At 35.3% G+C, this 23,568-nt stretch overlaps 2 protein-coding genes across 2 annotated transcripts; both read left to right on the top strand.

Moving 5' to 3' along the window:
- The first annotated feature begins 225 nt into the window (after nt 1-225).
- On the top strand, nt 226-3,760 carry LOC131856566 (uncharacterized). Its single transcript, XM_059208406.1, has 4 exons — nt 226-291; nt 409-520; nt 3,031-3,195; nt 3,273-3,760. Exons 1-4 carry the CDS (start codon nt 226-228, stop codon nt 3,758-3,760), a joined length of 831 nt encoding a protein of 276 aa, XP_059064389.1.
- Nucleotides 3,761-6,581: 2,821 nt separating this feature from the next.
- LOC131048294 (putative UPF0481 protein At3g02645) lies at nt 6,582-8,225 on the top strand. Its single transcript, XM_057982196.2, has one exon. The coding sequence runs from the start codon at nt 6,678-6,680 to the stop codon at nt 8,223-8,225; it is 1,548 nt and encodes a 515-aa protein (XP_057838179.2). The 5' UTR covers nt 6,582-6,677.
- Nucleotides 8,226-23,568: the final 15,343 nt, after the last annotated feature.

Here is a 23,568-nt window from a genome sequence, read left to right on the forward strand (position 1 = left end):
AAAAACCTTGTCTAGCTTTAAAGATCCCTTGCTCATGGGGTTTAGTAGGCCAATCCTATTGTTGATCTCAGTAAGAAATCCATTTGGAAAGAGCCAAAAGAGGGTTGGTTTAAGGTAAATCTTGATGGAGAATCCAAGGGTAACTCGGGAAAGTGTGGGGCAAGTTGTGTGCTTAAGGATTATCAAAGAAAGATCATTGTACCAAAATCTAAGAACCTAGCGAAGATGACACACAATGAGGCCAAATTCTGGGTGGCTCTCATGGCTCTGCAATCTGCTCAAGAGCAGAAGGTAAATAGAATTCATTTAGAGGGTGACTCACTCCTCACAATTAATGTTATCAAATAATGTTTTACACCAAATTGATAATTGTATAAATGGTTACTTGTTATCTGTAAATTGCTAAAGGAGTATAAAGTTAGCCATGTTTATAGAGAAGCACATGGTGTGGTAGATGAACTAGCTAATGAATTGGTGGAGGAAGATAATGTACAAGTGACACAATCTCAAAGATTGCAAGGTAACATAGAGGTTTGCAAGGAGATTAAGTGGCATGGGATCAATTTTAAAGGACAATACAAAAATCATTAATTTTATTGATTGAGTTGTGAAGAGGTAGAAGCATTTATGTATTAGTAATGGGAGTGATGGGAGGTTCAAGAAAAAATCATGTGGAGTAAATAAGCTTGACTATTTCTATGTACTTGCAAATTGACACACCACACAAAATTATCTTGCGAGAAAGGCATGATGGACGTACTCCAATAAGACTAGTTTGTGACAAGTGATAGATGGCATTTTTAGATGAGGTAGAAAAGCAAAGGATGTTAAGGGTTTTTAAGAATAGACTTGGGTTGGTTGTCCATGTAGTCAAACTGGTTTAAGAGGGTCCATTCCTAAAATCATACCATCAATACATAGTTAACTCTAATATTTTAGCCATATTTTTTGCATACTTCATCAATATGGGCAAGAAAAAGAAGTGGTTATGGCTCTCTAGAACAAGCCAATCTAGAAAAAAATTCTTAGAGAAATGGAAGATGTTCTCAATAATGTGGAGAGTAGTGTGGGAATCTCTTTGCTAAGGGACTACAACATAATTCAAAATTGTGGACATGCTATAGAGCTGTCATCACTCATCTTTATGTTGGTACCATTAAAGATGCCCAAGTTTAGGATTGTGTTGATGAAGGGAGTGTAGTTCCTCAAGTGCATTCTAGGTATGATGTTGATGGAGGTATTAGAGTGGCTGAAGGTGTTCATTAAAGAAGAGAATTTGAAAGATGTAGACATAAAAAAACTTCAAATGATGGAGGATGACCTAGAAATAGATGGTGGTGTGGAAGACCTTATTGCAATGGTTGATCATACTAAATGTGGGAAAAATTACCATTGGAAGTTGAGAAATAAGAATTGGGTTGAGGACATAGGTAACAGAGCTCTAGGTGATGGTTTCTAGTGAATGGGGTCTATCTAGTTTGTAATTTTGTTCACTTTTGAAAAATATGTTGAAGACATAATAGAGGGGTCACTTTTTTGGAGAAATAATATTTATTAAATGTGGATAGGTTACTATATAGAAATTAAACAGTCGGCATGATAGGGGTAAGTGGCCAAAGGGTGGCCTAATAGCTTGTAGTGGGAGGTATGGGATAGCATGGCTTAGAAGTTTGATGAGCTGGTATGGGTAAATTTATACATTGTAAACTTTTTAGAATATAATACAAGGGTGCAACCCTTTCAATAAATGTGTATTTTATCAAATAAAAAATATTGTTCTAAATATTTTTTATTGCTTTAGTAAGGAAGGGGTCCTGAACCCTCACAAGATAGCAAAACTAGAGAACAATAAAACAACCTCAAGCATCACACAACCAGGGAACCAATAAGAAACATAAAGCTAGCCTCCAGAAGTAAATCTAAAACTAACATATGAATGTAGTTGTGCATAATCAACCTACCATACTGTCTCCTACCAAGTCTGAAAATACTAGCATATAATTGATAAAAGTCTATAGTAATAGCAGTCCCCATATTCAACATTAACACTAACATACTAAGAAGGCACATAGGCCCAATTAACCATAAGTCCAAAGTATTTAAACAAAGCATAATTAACCAAAAGAGGCCAAACCTAAAACTAACTAAACCAGAATTCAAATATAGAACTATAAAAAAATGCATCGCCCAACAACAACTGAATCATCCCTAATAATATTCCAAAAAAGAAAAAAAATAGATAATGAATATAAAATTATTGATTTACAAATTTAAGATTGTACGCATAAACTTAATTTGTTTGTATTTATAAGAGAATCAGATATACAGATCCAAACATTATAGACACAAATAAAATGACAGAATTTTGATGTCTTAATGATTTGTTTGAATCTTATGTATGTAGAGGAAAATAGTGTTTATAAACACTGTTTAAGAATTTAATAGTATAAGGATTTGTATTAATGCTATTCTATAATCCATATCAATATTATAATCATCTTTACACGCAATCAAAAATAAGAATTTATATATCTTTAGTTAATTTCGTAAATAAATTGACTCACTAATGAAAAAATAAAAAAACAATTATAGACAATAATAGTAGATTGATACAATACTGATATAATGATAATGCAAATTTATTTGTTGATTGTGTATGTATTTTGCTAATGGATTCTTATATGATAAAAATGACATTTGGAAAACAAACTATCATATCTCAAAATTGTCGACTTCGATTTTATTTTTTTTAATTTAAAAGATGCAGGAGAAAGGATGATTTGTATCCAATATAAATAATAAGATTACATGTGCGATCTAATCCAAAACAAGACATCGCCTATTACAGAGGCTTGAAACGACCAGTTCCTCCTGTGTCCTTTTGGAGTTGAGCATTACACACTTCATCTATGTTCGCGTTTAAGATTTTATGGAGATGGAGAAAAGTAATGGTTTTTGTGATATTTTACATTGTTTTATGCATAGACTCAGTATTTACTTTTGCCCTAATTTGGATGATTGGACTGACAGACTATACAGTGGAGAAACTGAATCTGAAGGTGATAGGGGCAGGCCTTCCTCGAACAGGCACAACCTCATTGAAAGAGGCGCTCACCATTTTAGGCTTTTCCTGTCACCATGCTTCTGAAATGTTTAAGAACAATCATACAGATCTATGGATCGATATTTTGTCTAGTAAGTTAAAAGTTAATCTTCATTCCTATAACTTAGATTATATGACCTAAAACTCCACTGTGCTGTAATGTTTGCAGGTAAGTCGGACGATTGGAAACACATATTCAGTGGGTACACAGCAACATTGGACATGCCATCTGTAGCAGTTTATCAGAAATTGATGGAAGTGTGTCCTGACGCAAAGATAATCCTTACTGTGCGTGACAAGGAAGCGTGGTATCAGAGTGTAAAAGATACTCTTTATGCACTATTCAAAAAACCCAATATGTTATCTGCATCAGAACTAGCCATTGCTAGGTTGACACTGTGGGAAGGTTTATTTGAGAGGTTCGAAGACAGAGAATATGCCATGAGTGTGTATGAGGATCATGTGGAAGCTGTGAAAAATTATGTCCCTGCTAATAAATTACTTGTATTCAATGTGAAGGAAGGATGGGCTCCTCTCTGTGATTTCTTGGGTCTTGCTCCTCCTCACCCAGATACACTGTTTCCTCACTGCAATGATACAGCACAATTCTACGAACGCTTTCTGAAAGACGCTAGACAAGGATTTGTACTACTTTGATTAATCCCTTAATCAATCTGATTCAATAATGAAGAACATGGATCAAAGAAAAGAAGTTTCCATTTACTATGCTCATAGGATATTGATACGGCATTAGTGTAAAACGCAAATGACTCTTCTTGAAGAAGATATGAATGCGAATTTACTGACTCTTGATATTTGATGCTAGCTGGTTACTCAAATTACTTGATTCTTATGACATGAGTTGCTCTGAGTTGCTCCTGTGTGATTTTTTGTGATGAAATTGATATAGCATGATGTTAAGATTTCTGGATTCGATTGTGTGAAGTTTTTTTCTAAACTTCACACAAGCCGTTAAAAAAGTGATTGAAACCAATATGGTAGTTGGAAGGAAGATTTAAAGATTTGAAAATTTCACGTGTATATAGAAGGTAACGCTATGACGGATGTGCTGGCCAAAAAGATGACAGAATATATTAGGTTAGTTGGGGTGGCACAAACTTGATGAGGTGGACATGGAGTCTGGCAGACGGGTTGATGTGTCACCATGATAGCTAGTAGGAGTAATATCAATGTGACAGGTTTGTATGAATATCATGGCCCTTCGATTTGTAGGAATTTGTAATTTTGGGGATTTTCTCATTCCTTATTTGGATTTAGATGTTGTGAGAGTGACACGAGGCTCTCCCTAGGCTCGCAGATGATTGGTTGAGCAATGTCAGATTTTACTTGGCTATCTTGACAGCAAGGTGAATTCTGAAGAGGTACACAAAGGATGGCAGATTTAATGCTTCCCCTTTTTGAGAAAGGGATTATTATCCATCATGAATGCGGAGATGTCATTCATATAATGACTTAATTTGCAAAAAAACTTAAGAGAGGTAACAGAGAAAATACTTAACTGCATTTTTCTTGTTTAGTAAGAAGCAGCAGTTGGGATTCCTAAGAGAGGTAACATAGAAAATACTTAACTGCATTTTTAATACTCACCATGGTTTAATCATACATGTTGTGAAGTTTATTTTAGGTGAAGACATGACTTTGAAAATAAATCATCATCAGGTGAGTATGAATGTTTCAGTGATGTTCCTGGCTACCTGGCTAGAGGCAAGAGAAACGAATGAAATGGAAAAACTGGTTCACTAGAAGCTCATTTGGAAGTGGTTCCTTGGAGAAATTGAGGATGTGTTGGAGAATGTGCAATTGGGAAATGGTATCCCAGGGCAAAGAATAACCGGTTACACCGAAACGATTAGGCATACGAGCTATCACCTCGCCCAGCGTCCTACTCCCCAAAGACTATTATGTATCAAACAACGAGGCCACGAAGTAGAGATATACTTCCACTCTTCCATAAAGGAAGCTGGTCATGAAGCAGAGCATACTTTTTCTGAAGAAGGTATTTGAATTGGTCCCAGACGATGGTGCAGGGTGGCTACAAAAGTACCTAAAGGATGAAGGGCTCGTTGACAATGTTGAGGAGGAGGAGGATTGTGGGGACCATCTTGTCTAGTGAAGGCTAGAGTTCTGGTAGGGCAGGTGGTGTGATCTAGTTTGTGAGCTTGTGTGGGGTGACTCTGCATATATTAAATATATAGAATATACACAATGTTTCGATTTCTTTTTTTATTCTTAGAATAGGTTTATTTGGGTATGTGTCCATTCTTTTTGAGGAGACTTTCTACTAGTACTATGAGTTGCGTCTATGACATCATACAAAATGAATAAAAAAATTAATATGTATCTAAATAAATAAATAATTTACAGAGATTAATCAAAATATAATCTCTTTGTAAACATATATTTTTTAATTATTTTTTTATAATGATATATAAATCTTTTGTACATTTCAATTATAAATAAATAAGAATAGATTTAGACATGTAAATAATCTAATATATTATATTATTTATATATCTAATTCTATGTCTATTTATATCTAGGATCAGAGATAGATTTAATAAATCTATTTTAATATCTTTGTATTTAATCTCCTCTATTGTCATTGATCAATTTGTTAAGAGTAATAATAAAAAACTCTTTTCTAGAGTAGACTTTTAGAATTTTCTATACACAATTTTAAATGAAATATATAAATATATTATTATCATTTATAATAATTGTTACATCATATTACTCTACTAACTCTATGTGTTAAATTAGTTTATAATTATATTTTAATTATGGGCTTTTCCTATGTTGTCATAATAGTTTATTTTCATTGAAACTTAAAAAATCTTCTTAACTCACCACGACTAAACGAGAGATTGAGAGTAGTTTGTGGGGATGTCGAAGCCAGTTTCTGCAAGCCACCTAATTGCCTGGCAATTTTTTTATTATTATTTTATAAGAATGCGTGCCCCAATTTTTCACGATGTAAAGCCTTCCCCAGTAAGATCCAGCACTGACCAGGAAATTTTTTATTATTATTTTATAAGAATACCTGCCCGAGTTTTTTATTTTTATTTTTATTTGATAGTGAACTTCGACTTCTCCACATTTCCGTTGAACCAGGAAAATTGAATGGAAAAGCTGCCCATCAAATCTAAAAATATAAAAAATAACAAATGTATTTCGTATATCACTATATAAATAACATTAAAACTTTCTCTACAGCAATCCGCATGGTCATAAAAAATAGTTTTCCTATTATTCAATCCAAACAGATTAGACAACTTGTGATAAACGTCATTGATTTAGCTGTTGTGTTGAGAAAAAGCTGTGCACAGCCACTGAATGAACAACCTCCACTAAAAATGTTTTTCTCTAATACTACCTTATTATCCACGAAACTTCTTGGCCGCCAACAGCTTTCTTTCAACTTAAAACGGTCAATACTATACAGAAGAGCCCAAGGACTTGACTTAGGTTTCGTATAAGTCCGAAAGAATGCGTTCAAACTTTGTGGTAATCTCCAAACCAAGCCCAAATTGAGCCCACTAGAAAGGAAATCTAAATGGCCATTAGGAGCAGCTCTGTAATTCGAGTGGGGTATGAGCTCACGATAGATGAAGATGATATAGCAGACGTAACATCCTCTTGCATCTTCCGCGTGCCAAAGCCACTAAGAGACTCTAACGACAGATTGTACAGTCCACATCTTGTTTCCATCGGCCCTTTTCATTATGGGAAGGAGGAGCTGAAAAGCATGGAGAAATCCAAATCTGAGGCAGTCCGAAGAATGCAGAAGAGAATTCAGAGAAGAGATCAAAACGCTTCTATCGAGTCAATTGTGGAAAACCTCATAGTGCACAAGGACAGGGAGATTAGGGAATTCTACGGTGAAAGTATTTCTTATAATCCAATTCAATTAGCTTGGATGGTCACCAGGGACGCTTGTTTTCTTTATGAATTTCTTGTTAATTATGCAAAATTCTTTTCCAGTGGTAAGAATATTTATAAGGAGGAAGTGGCTGCATTCTCGTGGAAGAGTGATTATGTTTTTGATGTCACTTATCAGAATCCTACAAGGGAAAGAATCATGGATGACATACTTTTATTTGAAAATCAGATACCCCTATGGGTTTTGCAGAATCTCCTTAAAATTCAGATGGGTTCGACAGAAGCTGCCGAACAAAAGTTGGACGTGTTAATGGAATTGCTGCTGAAGTCTGCGATTAGACATAAAGTGTTTATGTGGTATAACTCAGATTCCTACAACATGTGCAGTCATGTTCTGGAAGTAGTCTACCACGGAATGGCTGGCATGGCTGTTAGTTCCTACACCCGTATTGAGGCGCCCGAATTGCCGGCTTCACCTCGCAATCAAATAAAAGTCTACTTTAAGCATGGTGTTGATTCGTTTAAGGCAGTTTCTAGTCGTTGGCGTAATACCCCCTCAAATTCGAGCCATGAGGCGTTGAAACTGGAACTTCTGAAACTGCCATCGGCGGTAGAACTCACACAACAAGGAGTGAAGATCCGTCCCGTGTTAGTAGAACAGGCAACAACATGGGCATCAGGTCATCCAGCCCTTCAATGGATGAGATTTGATGAGAATACATCAACGCTTTACTTACCACAGCTGAGGATAACTCCACAATCAGATTTAGTAATGAGAAGCATTATTGCAATGGAAGTGAGCACAAAACACAGGTACCATCCGAGACCAATGACTCAGTTTGGTATATTTATGGATGAGCTCATTGATACCGAAGAGGATGTTGCTGTGTTAAGGAAGGCAGATGTGATTAGAAACTTCCTTGGAAGCGACAAACAAGTGGCAGATCTGTTCAACTCCATGGCTAAAGGGATTACCCCTATTCAGGGCTGCAGACTAATTGATGATGTGAGAAGGGGTTTGCATAGGTATACGAGAAGAAAGTATAAGATCTTGTGGAGTGAGTTCGTAAGTGCTTATTTTTCCAAGCCATGGTTGGTTGCTGGGTCCATGGCTGCTGTGGCACAGGTGCTTAGGGAGTTCGCAGGTGGTTATTTTTCGCTTTCATGGCTTCTTGTTGTTTTCATGGCTGCCATAGTGCTATTTCTCCTTACAATGGCATAGATTGTCCTCTTTGCATCTGTCTTACTTTAACTTATTCCTTTCTGTTGTAGTGGCCATAGTTTTAAAGACAAAAGATTCCAATAAATGTATCACTAACTTATGAATTATTATATTCTACTGTTTGATTTTGTCATGTAGCTTGGTGATGTGGTAAAAGATTATGGTGATACATTAATTTCTTTTTAGTATTGGTTTCCGCTTAGATGGTGATGTTATTTATCCATTTGTATAATTAACAAGAAATTCATAAAGAAAACAAGCCTGAAAACAAGCGTATTATTTTCAGGCTTCTTTTTTTCAGGCTTATTCTTAATTCTTAATTGTTTCTTTTTCTCTAAAATTTGGTATAAAGTCTTGAGAAGGCACTTCAAGTCAATAAGCCTGAAAATAATAACAATTAAGAGTTGCAAACAACTAGAATTAAACATTATATCAAAATACATCAACTAAGACAATTGAAAAATTCAGTTTGGTATTGAATATAAATTACAGTAATAATGGAATTGAGAGGAGGAGAAATAACAAGAAAACAAACAAACCATTTTATATTGACCAGACTAACATATTACATCTCTCAAACTTTCAACAAAGCTTTAGCTCTTTAAAAAAAAAACACCATTGCATTCAACTATTTCCCACAGCCTCTTATAGCTCTACAGAGCAGGACTCAATAGGGAGTGTGTTGGAGATTGTTGGTCATTATTGCTGCTAAGATATGTTGTTTTCATTGATGTCAACATATTCCTATGATTTGCTCCAGTATTTGCAGATTGGGAAGATCTTATGATCCAGTTTTGCAATTTTGTTTTGTTGATCACTATTTTGTAGACTTTTGTATTTCCTTCAGTATATTCCGGTCTGATCAGATCTTGAGCTGAGATTTTGGAATATTATTTGGGATGGTATTGCGTATCTTCATTTTAGATGGTTCATGATTTGGTGCTCCGCAAGTTATCTTTCTTCATGACACTTGTTGATTGGTTGTGTTCTTGAGCTTTCAAACGTTGACAGATGAAGATTTGATAAGTGGTTTTGGCACAGCTATTTCTGGTGATTCTAATATTCTTTCTAGTATTTCTTAATCATGTCCTATTTGGTTTGATGATCTGAATTGATTGTTGTGCAAGTTTTTGATGGTTTCTATGAACTGGTGATGACTTTCATGTTATGTGGTTTTCCTGGTGGTGTAGCGTGTTGCGATTGATCTTGGCATGATTTCTGATGGAGCTAAACATTTGGAAATTTAAATTAGATCCATATTATATCATTTAAATAATTATATTGGTCTGGTAGTTGATCTTTGTATCATGTGATGTATTTTTGTAATTGAGAGTGGAAGGTTTAGCCGACCTTATTATCAAAGTTGATGAATTGTATAAATAGATGATATATTAATGTAATTTAAGGTGTAGAGGTTATGTCTGCATTATTAGAGTGTGGTTTATGTGCAAACAAGGATTCATCTTTCAGTGTTGTAGTTGAGGAGAGAATGGTGTTCCTGAGTAGACATTTGTGCTTAATCAGAACTTTAATTAGGCATTTGGCAAGGCTATTCTTTCAATTCATTTTTTCTAGATTATAGTCTGCATCTTGTTGTAAGTCAGTGAAACTTCCCTAAGGGTTGTAGCCTTCCAGGTCATTATCTTTTGAGCAGTGAGATCCAAGTAGAGTGCTTGAATGCATGCGCATTCCCCAATGCAATATTTTCACATACTACTGCAAAGTATCATCTTATTGTGGGTAGGTTCCCAACATGGTTTTTCCCTTAACCGGGTTTTCCACATTAAAAGCTTGGCGTTGTGTGTTGTGATCTCAATTTTCTTATCTGTCTTATTGCTGCAATTTATCAGATCTATGTTTTGTGCTTAAATTTGTCAATCCGATGAAAACTGATTTACCGCCACCACCCCCCCCCCCCCCCCCCTCAGTTTTCCTCCTCTTTGCTGCTAACAATTGGTATCAGAGCTAGATTCTTCGAAAGAAGCTTAACTGCTTGAGGTGATCCAGGATGGAAGCTCCAAGTGTTATCTTTAAGAAGGACAGTCTGAGATTTGATGGAAGTAACTAAGCTATATGGAAGAACAGGATGGAAGTGCACTTGAAATGTCTTGGAGAAGACTACTGGAAGATTACAAAGAATGCCTATTCTCTTCCTCATAATGGACCTACTACTGTTGATGAGATCAAGGATGTTGAACATTATAATAGAGAAAAGGAAGCATTGCTTAGTGCCCTGATTGATTCTGAGATGACAAATGTAATGGGACTTCAGACTGCACATGAGATCTGGGAGAAGTTTGAAATCCTATATGAAGGTAATAAACAAGTAAAAGTTGCTAAGTTGCAGAGTTTGAAAGGAAAGTATGAGATGTTGAAGATGGGAGATGATGAGAACATACACTCTTTCATTGCTAAGGTGAATAACCTTGTCCTAGGTATCAGATGTGCCAGTGGAACCCTTGAAAAAGATGAAATTGTTGCTAAGGTGCTAAGATCTTTGCCTCCTACTTATAAACATAAGGTTGCTGCTATTGATGAGATCCAGAGTGTGATTACAGTAACAAGAGATATGTTGGTTGGAAAGATTGCCACTTTTGAACTGAGTGAATTTGGATAATCAAATAGAAAAATCTAAGACAACATTTAGAGAATCAGCATCTGTATCCGGTAAGCAGAAGTATGATCCTAATGAGTGCAGAATATCTAGATATGAAAGAGAGAGAAGAGAGATAAAAGAGAAAGAAAAAGAGCTAGATGAGCTTGAAGCATTCATTTCCCGGAGATTGCATAAAGGAGCTAGTAAGTATGATGGAAAATTTCCTTTGAAATTTTTATCTTGCAATAAAATAGGATATTTTACTTCTAGATGCCCGGAGAGAATGACTAGGTATGGTAGGCATGATAAGTTTGATAAACATGATAGGAATGATAGATATGAGAAACATGAGAACTATGACAAGCCTTACAAGTCTAACCAGAAGTATAGGAATTGGAAGAATAGCTATTATGTTGTTGATGAAGGTGTTACAGATGAAGAATTAGAAGGAGATGAAGTTGTGTTTATTGCCATTAAAGAAGATACCTATTGATTCTACAAATTGTATTGTTGAGGAGAAAGCTTTAGCAACTAAAGTCGAAGAGAAAGATGAATGACTAATTGACAATGGATGTTCACATCGTATGACTAGTGCTAAAAGAAAATTTATGAGTATGAAAAGGTATGATGGTCGAATAGTAAGATTTGATGATGACAAAGCCTGTGTGATCCGTGGGAGAGGTTCTATTTCTTTTGATGGTAAGCATAACACTGATGATGTCTTGTATGTTGAAGGTTTGAAGCATAATCTTTTGACTGTTGGATAGATGGTTGATGAAGGTTATGATCTACAATTCAAGAATGAAAATACAAGATCCTAAATGCCTCAGGTATAGAGATTGCATCTGGAACTAATACTAAAGGTAATATTTTTCATTTGAATGTCAGTGAGAAAAGTTGTTTGATTGTTCAGATTGATGAGAGTTGGTTGTGGCATAGGATAATGTGTCATGTTAACTTTGATTCAGTGATTAAAATCAGTTATACACAAGTTGTTAGAGTTCTGCCTAAGATTGTTAAGCCTTCTAATCTGGTATATAAGGAATGGTAGTTGGGTAAGCGAACAATAATTTCTTTCAAGAGTAAATAGTATGCATCTGATGCATTGCTAGATCTTGTGCATACTGGCCTATGTGGACCTACAAATGTTAGAAGTGTGCACAGTGATAGATATTTTTTACTACTAATTGATTATTAGTCTATGATGATGTGGGTTGTCTTTTTGAAGGAGAAATCAGAAGCATTGGACAAGTTTAAGATATTGAAAGAAAAGATGACTGAGTTTGGTTTGAAGGTGAACTGTTTGAGATCTGTAGAGGTGGGGAATTCTGTTCCGATGAGTTCAATTCATTCTATGAGAAGCATGGAATTAGAAGACAATTATCTGCTCCTAGAACCCCCCAAAAAAATTGAGTTGTTGAAAGGAAGAACAAAAGTATCTTGGATGTTGTAAGGACTATGCTGATTGAAAGAAATATTCTGAAGATCTACTAGAGAGAAGCTATTAGCACTGTTGTTTACACATTCAATAGAGTTCATATTAAAGGTGATACTGGTAAGACCCCTTATGAGTTATGGTTTGGTCATGTTCCTACTGTGAGATATTTTAGAATATTTGGTAGAAAATGTTATATCAAGAGAGATGAGGATATAAGAAAATTTGATGCTAGAAGTGATGAAGGAATTTTCTTGGGATATTTTACAAAGAGCAAAGCCTACCGATGTTGCAATAAAAGACTAATAAAGATAATAGAAACTGCAAATGTGAAGGTGGATGAGAACCTTGGGAAAGAGATCAGAGCAAGTGGATATGAAGATGGATAGCATGTTGTTTTAGCCCTTGTTCAAACTGAAGAACCTAAGCAAAATGATTTGGTAGAGCCAGTTAACTTAGATATTGTTGATGTCAATGAAGAGGTGCAGGAATCTCAAAATTGAAACAATCAAAAGACTCTGAGGTATGTAAGATTGAATTATTTTGAAAATCATATTATTGGTGACAAGAATAAAGGTGTGGTGACTAGAAGAAGGTTAGCTATTGAAGAAGTATGTTTGATTTCAAAAGTTGAACCTAAAGATGTTGCTAAAGCTTGCAAAGATGAAAATTGGATGAGAGCTATGGAAGAAGAATTAGATCAGATTGAAAAGAATAATACATGGGAACTTGTGCCTATACCTAAGGATAAGAATGTTATTTGTAGTAAATGGGTATTTAGGAACAAATTGAATGAAACTGATGAACTTGTCAGAAATAAAGCTAGACTAGTATGCAAAGGATATTCACAAGAAGAAGGAATTAATTATGAGGAGATTCTTTCTCCAGTGGCCAAACCTAAAGCTGTTATATTGTTGCTTGCTTATGCTTCTTATAAAGATTGCAAGGTATATCAGATGGATGTCAAATCTGCCTTTTTAAATGGTGATCTATATGAAGAAGTCTACATTGAGAAACCTAATGGATTTTCACTATCAGATGGTGGAGACATGGTATGTAAACTGAAGAAAGTGCTTTATGGATTGAAGCAAGCCCCTAGAGCCTAGTATGCGAGACTGGATAAGTATTTGCTAAAATTGGGATTTAATAAAGCTACCGCTGATAATAATCTATACTTTAAGATTGAAAATGATAACATCTTGATTGTTGAAGTCTTTGTTGATGATATTATCTTTGGAGGTGATGATGACTTGAGCATGAAGTTTGTCGGTGATATGTAGAAATAATTTGAGATGTCTATGATTGGTGAGATGAAAGTTCTCTTAGGTTTGCAAATTTCACATACTAGAAAAGGTATATTCATATCTCAGACTAAGTATGTGAAGGAATTGTTGAAGAAGTTTGTGTTAGATGACTCCAAACCGGTTGGGACTCCTATGGTGATTGGTTGTAAACTGTCTAAGAATGATGAATCTCCAAAACATAATTAGAGTTTGTACAGATCTATGGTTAGTGGACTATTATATCTTACTCATACTAGACTGTACATTATGCATGTTGTGTGTATGGTTGCTAGATATCAAGTTGATCTGAAAGAGAGTCATGTCACTTCTATGAAAAAGATATTTAGATACCTAAAGGGGACTGTGGATTATGGTTTGTGGTATCTGAGGAATGATGATTTCATGCTATGTGCTTACACTGATGTTGATTGGGCTGGTGATGTAGATGACCAGAAGAGCACTAGCAGTGGAGCATTCTTTTTGGGAAAGAAGTTGGTTTCATGGGCTAGTAAGAAACAAGATCCAATGTCCTTACCTATTGCTAAAGTTGAGTACATTGTTGATGTTAGTAATTGCACTCAGGTAGTTTGGATGAAGAAAATGTTGAAGGATATCAGAGTTATCTACAATGAGCCTATTGTCATATATTGTGATAATTCCAGTGTCATTAACATGTCAAAGAATACAGTGCAACATTCAAGAACTAAGCATGTGTTAATCAAATATCATTACTTAAGAGAGAAAGTCAGTGAAGAGAAGGTGAAGTTGGAGTATGTATCTGCAAAGGAACAAATAGTTTATATTTTCACTAAGCCTTTGTCTACAGATACATTTGTCTATTTGAGAGACAAGTTGGGGGTATCTATCCCTCCTATTGAACACTAGATGCATTAAGTTGCATCAATCCGATGGATTTTAGGGCCTTATCTTTTCATCTAGATTGATGAGATGGTGTTGCTCCTCTAGTGGAGAAGTCTGTTGACTTGGTTATGTGTTTCAGTGGGTGAGATAATCATGATTTGTTTATCTATATTGAGTGTATACACCTAAAAATGGTCTGAAGATAATTAATTGAATAAGAAATTATTTAATTAATCCCCCTCCCCAATTTAATAAAATTGACTAAGCAATTTGATTAAATTCATCTACTTATTAATAAATCTAAGGATTTAATTAATACGTTCATTTCATCCCTTTAATTAATTAATCCAAATTAATTAATTCCCTCCATCCAAAAGCATTTCTTCTAAACCCCTAATTAATTAAAACAAATCAAATTCATGAGTTGTTGAGATTAATTATCCTTTTCATAGTATTTGAATTTTTAAATTCAAATTCTTCTAACTTCTACCACTCCTAAACCTAACCCATTCTACCTACCACCATGTCCCCTTTCATCCAACATCTTCTAGAGCCTTTGTGACACTTGTCACTAAGTGTTCCCTTTCATCTAACCTCTTCTAGAAGCCTCTTGACACTTGTCACCATAGAGATGACAAATGTCCCCTTTAATCCAACCCCCTTTGCCATCCTCCTCCAATTTAATCATTGATATCTTCACATCAATCTTGATCGTTGATTCTTGCCACATCACCCCTAGCCTTGGAAAATCCTATAAATAGACCTCATTTTGAGCAATATGGATCCCATCTCATTTTCATCCTATGCATTGTTACAATAGGCATCTAGCTTATAGTTTATCATCTTAGAAATGTTATCTTGCTCAATTTTAGCTTAAATCTTAGCTTAATTTTCTTATCATGTAGCTTAATCATGCTATTCTTGCTAGATCATGCATTTGCATCATTCAAATCCTCCATCTAAGTGTAGTTAAGTCACTAGAATATGCATAATCAAATATGAGAGCATTTTCATACTCGCATTTACTAGGAGGCAATAAGTCAATTAGCTATGGTTTTGTCTTTCTTTGATTTAAATCTTCTAACCATGCTTATAATGATTTATTGAGTGCATTGTGGTTGCAGCTACAGGTACACTTCACAAAGCATGACATTGAGATCTTTGGCATTGTTGTCAAAGGGGGAGAGAGATCATGTGAAAAATTGCTTTATATGTCTTGATCTTAGGGGGATTTTGCTAGAGATATCTTCTTTCTTTGCATTGATTGTTTTTCACATTCATATGTTGCCATCAATGCCAAAGGGGGGGATTGTTAGAAATTGTTGGTCATTGTTGCTGCTAGGATATGTTGTTGTCATTGATGTCAACATATTCCTGTGATTTGCTCTGGTGTTTGCAGATTGGGAAGATCTTATGATCCGATTTTGCAGTTTTGTTTTGTTGATCACTATTTTGCAAAGTTCGGTATTTCCTCTGGTATATCTAGTGTAATCAGATCTTGAGCTGATATTTTGGGATATTATTTGGGATGGTCTTGTGTATCTTCATTTCAGATGGTTCATGATTTGGTTATCCACAAGCTATCTTTCTTCATGACAATTGTTGATTGGTTACGTTCTTGAGCTTTCAAATGTTGACAGATGAAGATTTGATAAGTGGTGTTGGTGCAGCTATTTCTAGTGATTCTAATGTTCTTGCTAGTTTTTCTTAATCATTTCCAATTTGGTGTGATGATCTGCATTGATCGTTGTGTGATTTTTTTATGGTTTCTATGAACTGGTGATGACTTTTGTGTTATGTGGTTTTCTTGGTGGTGTAGCATGTTACGATTGATCTTGGTGTGATTTTTGGTGGAGCTAAGAATTTTGGAAATTATAATTAGGTCCATATTATGTCATGTAAATTATTATATTGGTCTAGTGGTCGATCTTTGTATCGTGATGTAATTTTGTAATTGAAAGTTGAGGGTTTAGCTGACCTTGTTATCAAGGTTGATGAATTGTATAAATAGGTGATATATTCATGTAATTTAGGTGTATAGGTTATGTCTGCATTATCAGAGTGTGGTGTATGTGCAAACAAGGATTCATCTTGCAGTGTTGTAGTTGAGGAGAGATTGGTTTTTCTAAGCAGACATCTGTTCTTAACCAAAATCATAATCAAGCATTTGGAGATGTTATTCTTTCAGTTCATTTATTTTGGATTCTAGTATGAATCTTGTTGTAAGTCAGCGAGACTTCCCTGAGGTTTGTAGCCTTTTGGTTCATTATATTTTGAGAAGTGAACTCTAGGCAATGTGCTTGAATGCATGTGCATTCCCCATTGCAATATTTTCACGTACTACTACAGAGTATCATCTTACTGTGGGTAGGTTCCCACGATGGTTTTTCCTTTAACCAGGTTTTCCACGTCAAAATATTGGTGTTGTGTGTTGTGCTCTCAATTTTCTTATCTGTTGTATTGCTCCAGTTTATCATATCTACGTTTTGTGATTAGATTTGTCAATCCGGTGAAAACTGATTCACCCCCCTCTCAATTTTCCTCCTCTTTGCTGCTAGCAGAGTGAATATCAAAAAGCATACAATACATTATATAGAAAAACCGATCAACTATGAAGAAAAGTAGGTAACATAAAATAATATTTCATAATACCCATAAAGTGACAGAGGTCAACGGATGGGACTGTGAATAATTCTAAGTATTTAATGTGTAGCCCAATCAAATCTATGGAGAGATTTGATTTTAATACATATATTTAATGTTGTAGATTGAGTGTTGATGCTGAGGATTCAGAGGTGATAGGTTCAAATGTTGTAGTTGGGATTACAATCTCCAACACTCATCCTTAATCACAACCACCAACTTCAATTTCTTTCTTGACTTCTTTCATTGATGCTTCAGCATCTAAAATCTTCAAATGTTAGTGATTAAACCTAGGAAATACCATGTTGCTGTTGGGATGCTCTTACCATGAGCTCTAGCCCTTTTGGTTACCAATCCATTGTCGATTGAGGTACGAGACACTTGTATTTTCTCAACACCTCTCATAGAATCTCACTATTGATGCTCGAGGATCTTACTAGGCTCTGCTAGCCTCAAACATGTTTGCACAAATACAAAATGATATAGCATTCAACCATATTTCTTTAATCCATTGACTTTACCCAACTTCAAAAAACCTATCCTCCTCTGATGTTTTGATCTCTCTTATCAATTCATCTTGCTTCAAACTAAGCAATTACATATGCAACCTCCTCAAACTTTTTATTCTCTATAGAACCAATTCCAAAATGGAAAACAAAGACAAAAGAAAACATACCATGACATCCTTTCCTCGGGTGCTTTTAGACTATGATTTTCCTTCACCAAAAACAAATTTCATCCTCTTTACTTGGACTGCTATGACAACTTCATCTTCCTTGGACTCTTCAATATTGATCTCCTTGGTTGATTGTTTCTTGATACTCTCAAACTGATCATTGTAGCTTCCCTCTGACGGTCGGTTATAGCATTTGCATAGCTTCATCTCTTATTTTCACTCCTTAATCTTCTTAGACAATGTTATGCTTGATAAAATTTGAACATGCTTAGAATCTTTAACAATGAACATTGGCTACATGGATTCACACTACCAGCTCTCCAGTTATGTTCCTATCTAATCAACCCTTTGCTGATATGTTCATATATTCTTATAAAAGCATAACTTGCCACACATTGACTTTTACCATTAACTTTGACAATTTCGGCAATCTCCTTCTATAATAGTTTACTACATTCAATCTACATAGATCTGAGACCCTCCTTGTATCATGCCTTCTCTTTGTCAACTTCTTTGTCTTCAGACTACAACACTCCATTATGGCTTATATCCTCAAAGCTAAGTAGACTTCATTCAAGGTTGTGGCCTTCTCTCTTAACTTCCTTTGATAGGGAAATCAACAACTTCAGTAGTGACTTGCAACAATGATATCTTTTCTAAGAACTGCAATCTATGTTTCTACGGAACATTTTCTTGAGTCCTCCGATGACTCTATCTAGGAACCATGATTTGGAATGGGCTAACACTATTTTTCTCAAGCTGCAGCTTGACTAGGCACTTCACCAAAAAACTTCTAGAAGCGATGGCAACTGGTTCCCACCAACTTTCTCTTCTTTGCCAGCAATATGTAATCTACTCTTTAGAAAGATAGATCAACAATTGTACCAGATTCTTCTAGTATTCACTCACTCCGGCTTTTTTCCCTCTCCAAGATCTAATAAATTGTATTCTCGAATCCAAGATCTAAGAAATTGTAATCTCGGATACCAGTTAATGGAATTGAGAAATAACAAGAAAACAAACACACCATTTTATATTGACCAGACTAACATATTACATCTTTCAAACTTTCAGCAAAGCGTCAGCTCTTTAAAAGAAAAAACACCATTACATTCAGTTGTTTCCCACAACCTCTTATAGCTCTACGGAGCTGGACTCAACAGGGAATGAATATCAAAATATAGACAATACATTATATAAAAAAATTGATCAACTACGAAGTAGAGTAGGTAACATAAAATAATATTTCAAAATACCCATAAAGTGATGAAGGTCAACGAATAGGATTGTGAACAATTCTAAGTAGTTAATGTGCAGTCCATTCAAATCTATACAGAGATTTGAATGGACTGCACATATTTAATGTTGTAGATTGAGTGTTGATGCAAATAATTTGGAGGTGACAAGTTCAGATGTGGTACTTGGGATTACAATATCCAAGAATTAAGGAAAAATCACCTTTTTCTATGCACTTTTTTAATGCTATTAAACACTGAATTTAGAAACTCTTTTATCTTTTGTTAGCTAAGATTGTATATAATTATTATCATTGATTACAAATATATCCTTGACATTCTCAAACACATTATGTAATGAATAAGGATATTTGTATAAGAAAGAATATTTTATATGGTACGTAGAAGTTGGGACTCACATTCAAACTACATTCATAGTACTATTGAATTGTTGTATCAATCAATTTCACCTTTCTAGATATGTTTGAGCAAAGTGTTAATAGAAGAAATGGGAAATGCTCGCCCATGTTTTTTTTTAAATTATAATAATTCAAAAATGACATAGATTAATAGGTGCAGCTACAATTGACATTAAAAATTTTGTCAAAGAAGACAAGAAGACAACCCTTCAAAATCATGATGTTTCTAATGTTACACTTTTTCACATGATGCACCAACTTACAAATACATAATGAACCTAAGCAATAAACTTGTGCAAAGAGATATGATATTAAATATTATTTTAAAAAAGTAAACATAAAAAATATTGATTTGTGAGGATTGTAAAAATAATTATGTTTAATGTTGTGTAGAATTCAATGATTAGTTAAAAAATCATCTAAAATATTATACAAATCTAGAATTTCTTGTGGGTCAATTCGATAGTTCTAGGTTAATCTTATTACATGTTGATTTGATCTATAATGTGTGGTGTCGATCTGAGAAAATGTCTATTTTGATAACCAATCAAATATTTGTTCTTTAATGATACTTAAGCATTTCTAGTGTTCATAGTTCCACATTTTATGCCTAAGCATGGAACCAATAATTCCACCTTGTTTTCCTCGATTTCAGTGCAACCTAAATCTTGAGGCAACCCTATGAAACTTGTCTGTTTCGTACCTCACGAGCTCCGGGAGAGACTAATTGATCTTGTTGATTAGTCACTTTTCTTTTCGTGTCTTTTCATTTGGTCATTTTTTTTAGTTTTTAAAATTTTTGTCTTATTGACAGGTCGGGTTTTAAAACCCGACATGTCACTCTTTTGAGTTGGCACATCAGACTTTAAAGTTCTATGTTCCTGTCAGTTTCCTTTACAGGTCGGGTTTTAAAACCGGACATGTCATTGAGCTTTCCTAGCAGGTCGGACTTTAAAGTCCGACCTGCCATTTTGTTGAACTGACGGGTTGGGGTTTAAAACCCGACCTTCTAGGGTCTTAAGCTGACAAATTGGGTTTTAAACCTCGACTTGTCAACACGAGTTGCATTTATTGCAACTCGTGTTATTGTTTTAATTAGTTATAAATGCCTTGTTAATTGGTCTTTTTGGCATTTTTAGTTTTTGATTTCTCATGCCTTGGCATTCTAGTTCGTTTCCCTCCTCCTAATGTGCGCTTGGTGATTTGCAACTCGAATATACTCATTTCTTCGTTATTTTCACGTGTGTCAAGTAGGGTTTTCTTCCTTTTTGTTTGTTTTGATATGGGTTTTTGGCTAGGGTTTGTTTAGTTGTCTTTTATTGCTTCGAAGTTTCTTTTTCCTTCCTTTTCCTGCTTTAAATCTCTCTTTTCGGGTTTCAAAACCCAAATTTGGGTTTGTTTTATCAACTTTTTCCTCAACCCTGATGTCGGGCTTTAAAACCCAACATTGAAAAAAAAAAATCCTCCTACATGTCAGGTTTTGAATCCCGACATGTAGGTGAGATATGCGAGAAATTTTCATCTCACATGTCAAGGTTTGAAACTCGACATGTGAGGAGGTAAAATCCACAAGCCACATGTCGAGTTTCAAACCCCGACATGTGGGTCGGCTAGTAAGCTAAAGCTCACATGTCAGGGTTTGAAACTCGAAATTTGACAAAGTTCCCTCAAGCCGCATGTCGGGCTTCAAACCCCAACATCCAGTTTTTAGTCTCTACTCAAGACTGACAGGTCAAGGTTTGAAACCTGACGTGCTAGCTAGTTTTATTGGCAGGTCGGGGTTTGAAACCCAATCTGTCTAGTATTTGCCCTTCCAACTGACAAGACGGGGTTTAAAACCCAACCTGCCAGTCATTTTTACTGATATGTCAAGTTTTAAACCCCGACATTCCAGTTTTAGTGTTTTTCCTTCTTGAGTCAGTTTTGACTAAGTTTTTCGTCTTGTTTGATTCTGGATCTTCAATTTGTTCTTCTGATGATAAAAACTAATCATGGGCCTAACAAACATGTTCTCTGCAATATCTTTTCTAATGTCCAAGCCCTCTGCAAGCAAGTCCAAGGACTCTCCCAGTCACACAGAACCATCACCTAGCAAACCTGTGTCCAAGAAGATGAAGTACAAGTATGACAAGTACTTGAATATGTTCCTGGAAAGTGCAGTGGATTCAAATGTGTCTGAGATTAGGGACACTAAAATTAGGCATGTGGAAATTAAGGAGTTAGAAGATAATGCAAGAAGGTTCCATCCCGGATCACTAATTTGATTAGTTCAGAATTACACAAATATGCATCTTTTCATGTTGTCGCTCATGATCTAGAATTTGTATTGGCAGTGGCAGAGCACTTTGATCCAAACACTCATCAAGTAAAGGATGCTAATAATAATGTGGTAATAACATTGGATAGTGTACTTTTCAACACTCTTTTCAAAGGTCTAAAGGAAGTTGAGGTTGTTGATGTAACCATGCAGAGCACACAAGCATACTAGGAGAAGCACACATATAAGTGTAAGAAAATAATTAACATCGTGTTCTTATCAACTTCACATGACTCAACTGTCACCAGGTGGCCCAAGTACTTTCATAGAAGTGATTTGAATGAAGAGTACAATGACATGGTTATGATGCTTGCACGGGTTAAAGGTTTGAAAGACTCCCACTACTTCTAGGAGTGGATGTGTTATTACATGAAAATCATTAGGAAAGAAACAACCAAGATTGATTGGGGGGAGAAAATTAGTGATGCTCTTTGTATTCAGTTAAAGGAAGTCAAGACATCATTGAAATTTTATATGACTTCATATCTTGTGTATGCAGTCGCCTCAATGAGGCAATATCCAAGCTTGTCTACAAAGGGAGATAGAAGGTTGTTACCTATTTGGGATTATTATGATTAGTTAACTATCAATAATAAAGGATCTCCTTTCCAAAGAGTCAATGATGCTTTCTTCATAGTGTGGAGATGTTTGTTCAAAAGGAATCTACACAAGGAGATAATTTCTAAAGCAGCATATGACTTGGTATCTTCCTTTGGTTGTGTTTTCTTGCAATTTCCTACATTTACATATATCCACATTGGGTGTTTCACAAGTGAACCATTCATGTTGCCTTGGTATCCATCAGACAAGGTTCTCCTCATGGAACTTTGTTGTCAATTGGTGCATGCTCATGCAAGGCAAGCTTCTTCTCATAAGGCAGGTCTCAAATGGCCTAAGTCTATTGGTCGGTATTCAGTGCTCACCATGCCCAAGGCCAAGAATATGAAGAATGAACTGTTATGGATCACAATGAGAAGATTTAAGGCCCGAGAAAACTTTGATTTTCGCAATATGAGAAGCAAAATTAAGAAGACTTATGTGCATGTACATAGGCTTGAGGATGTTTGGGCAGATTGTAAAAGTGAAGAAGATGTAAGAAGGATGGATTATAGTCATCTTACATTGGAGAAAATAAAGAACTTCGATTTGGAAAAGATTCCAAACACCATGGAAGATACAAATGATATAGTGGACCCTGCTTACTATGAGAATAAAATTGTTGATACTCCCTTGCCTTTAATCCATTGGTCAAAGAAAGAGAGAAAGTCAATCTCTAAGAGGTTTGCACCTATCATGGAAAATACAAACCAATGGCTACTAAACAAGGGAATCCGAATGAAACAACTTCTTGCTAGTTCAAGTGAGGAAGATAATGATTGTCCAATGGGAAAGACAAGGAAGGAGAACAAGAACAAGAGGAGGGAGAAATTCCTCATGTTGGAGAAGAACATGAACAAGGAGAAATCTAGTCCTACCACCTCTCAAACATCATCACCAAGTCATGTTGTGGTTCATTCTATTGACTTTGATTCTGATGAAGAGGTGCGAGAATGTGATGTAGAAGTTGTAGATGTTGACTTGGATGAAGAACGAGGTCAAGAAGGGGGCAATGCAGAATTTTTAACTCTCTCTAGTCTTCCTAGTTTCGATGAAATTCCAACTTCAATGATTGAGTCATCAATCTTGGATTTGAATGAAGCTATGGAATAGGTCACCAAGGAGAAACATGTAGTGATTCTTTCAGTTTCTTCTCCCATGATAGAAACTCCACCCTTGGTAAGAATAGTTGTCATTTTTGCGATAATGACTCCTATTATTACATCAACACTACCAACAGATGTAACAGTTGAGACGATTAATGTTCTACCAATCTCTATG

Source organism: Cryptomeria japonica, chromosome 7 (assembly GCF_030272615.1).
Source record: "Cryptomeria japonica chromosome 7, Sugi_1.0, whole genome shotgun sequence".
NCBI classification, from domain to species: domain Eukaryota; kingdom Viridiplantae; phylum Streptophyta; class Pinopsida; order Cupressales; family Cupressaceae; genus Cryptomeria; species Cryptomeria japonica.

Coding starts and splice junctions, on each gene's coding strand:
- LOC131856566 (XM_059208406.1), top strand. CDS start 226: ATGACACACAATGAGGCCAAATTCTGGGTGGCTCTCATGGCTCTGCAA. Junction 521..3,030: donor ACAATCTCAAAGATTGCAAG/GTAACATAGAGG, acceptor TTGGACTGACAG/ACTATACAGTGGAGAAACTG. Junction 3,196..3,272: donor ATGGATCGATATTTTGTCTA/GTAAGTTAAAAG, acceptor TAATGTTTGCAG/GTAAGTCGGACGATTGGAAA.
- LOC131048294 (XM_057982196.2), top strand. CDS start 6,678: ATGGCCATTAGGAGCAGCTCTGTAATTCGAGTGGGGTATGAGCTCACG.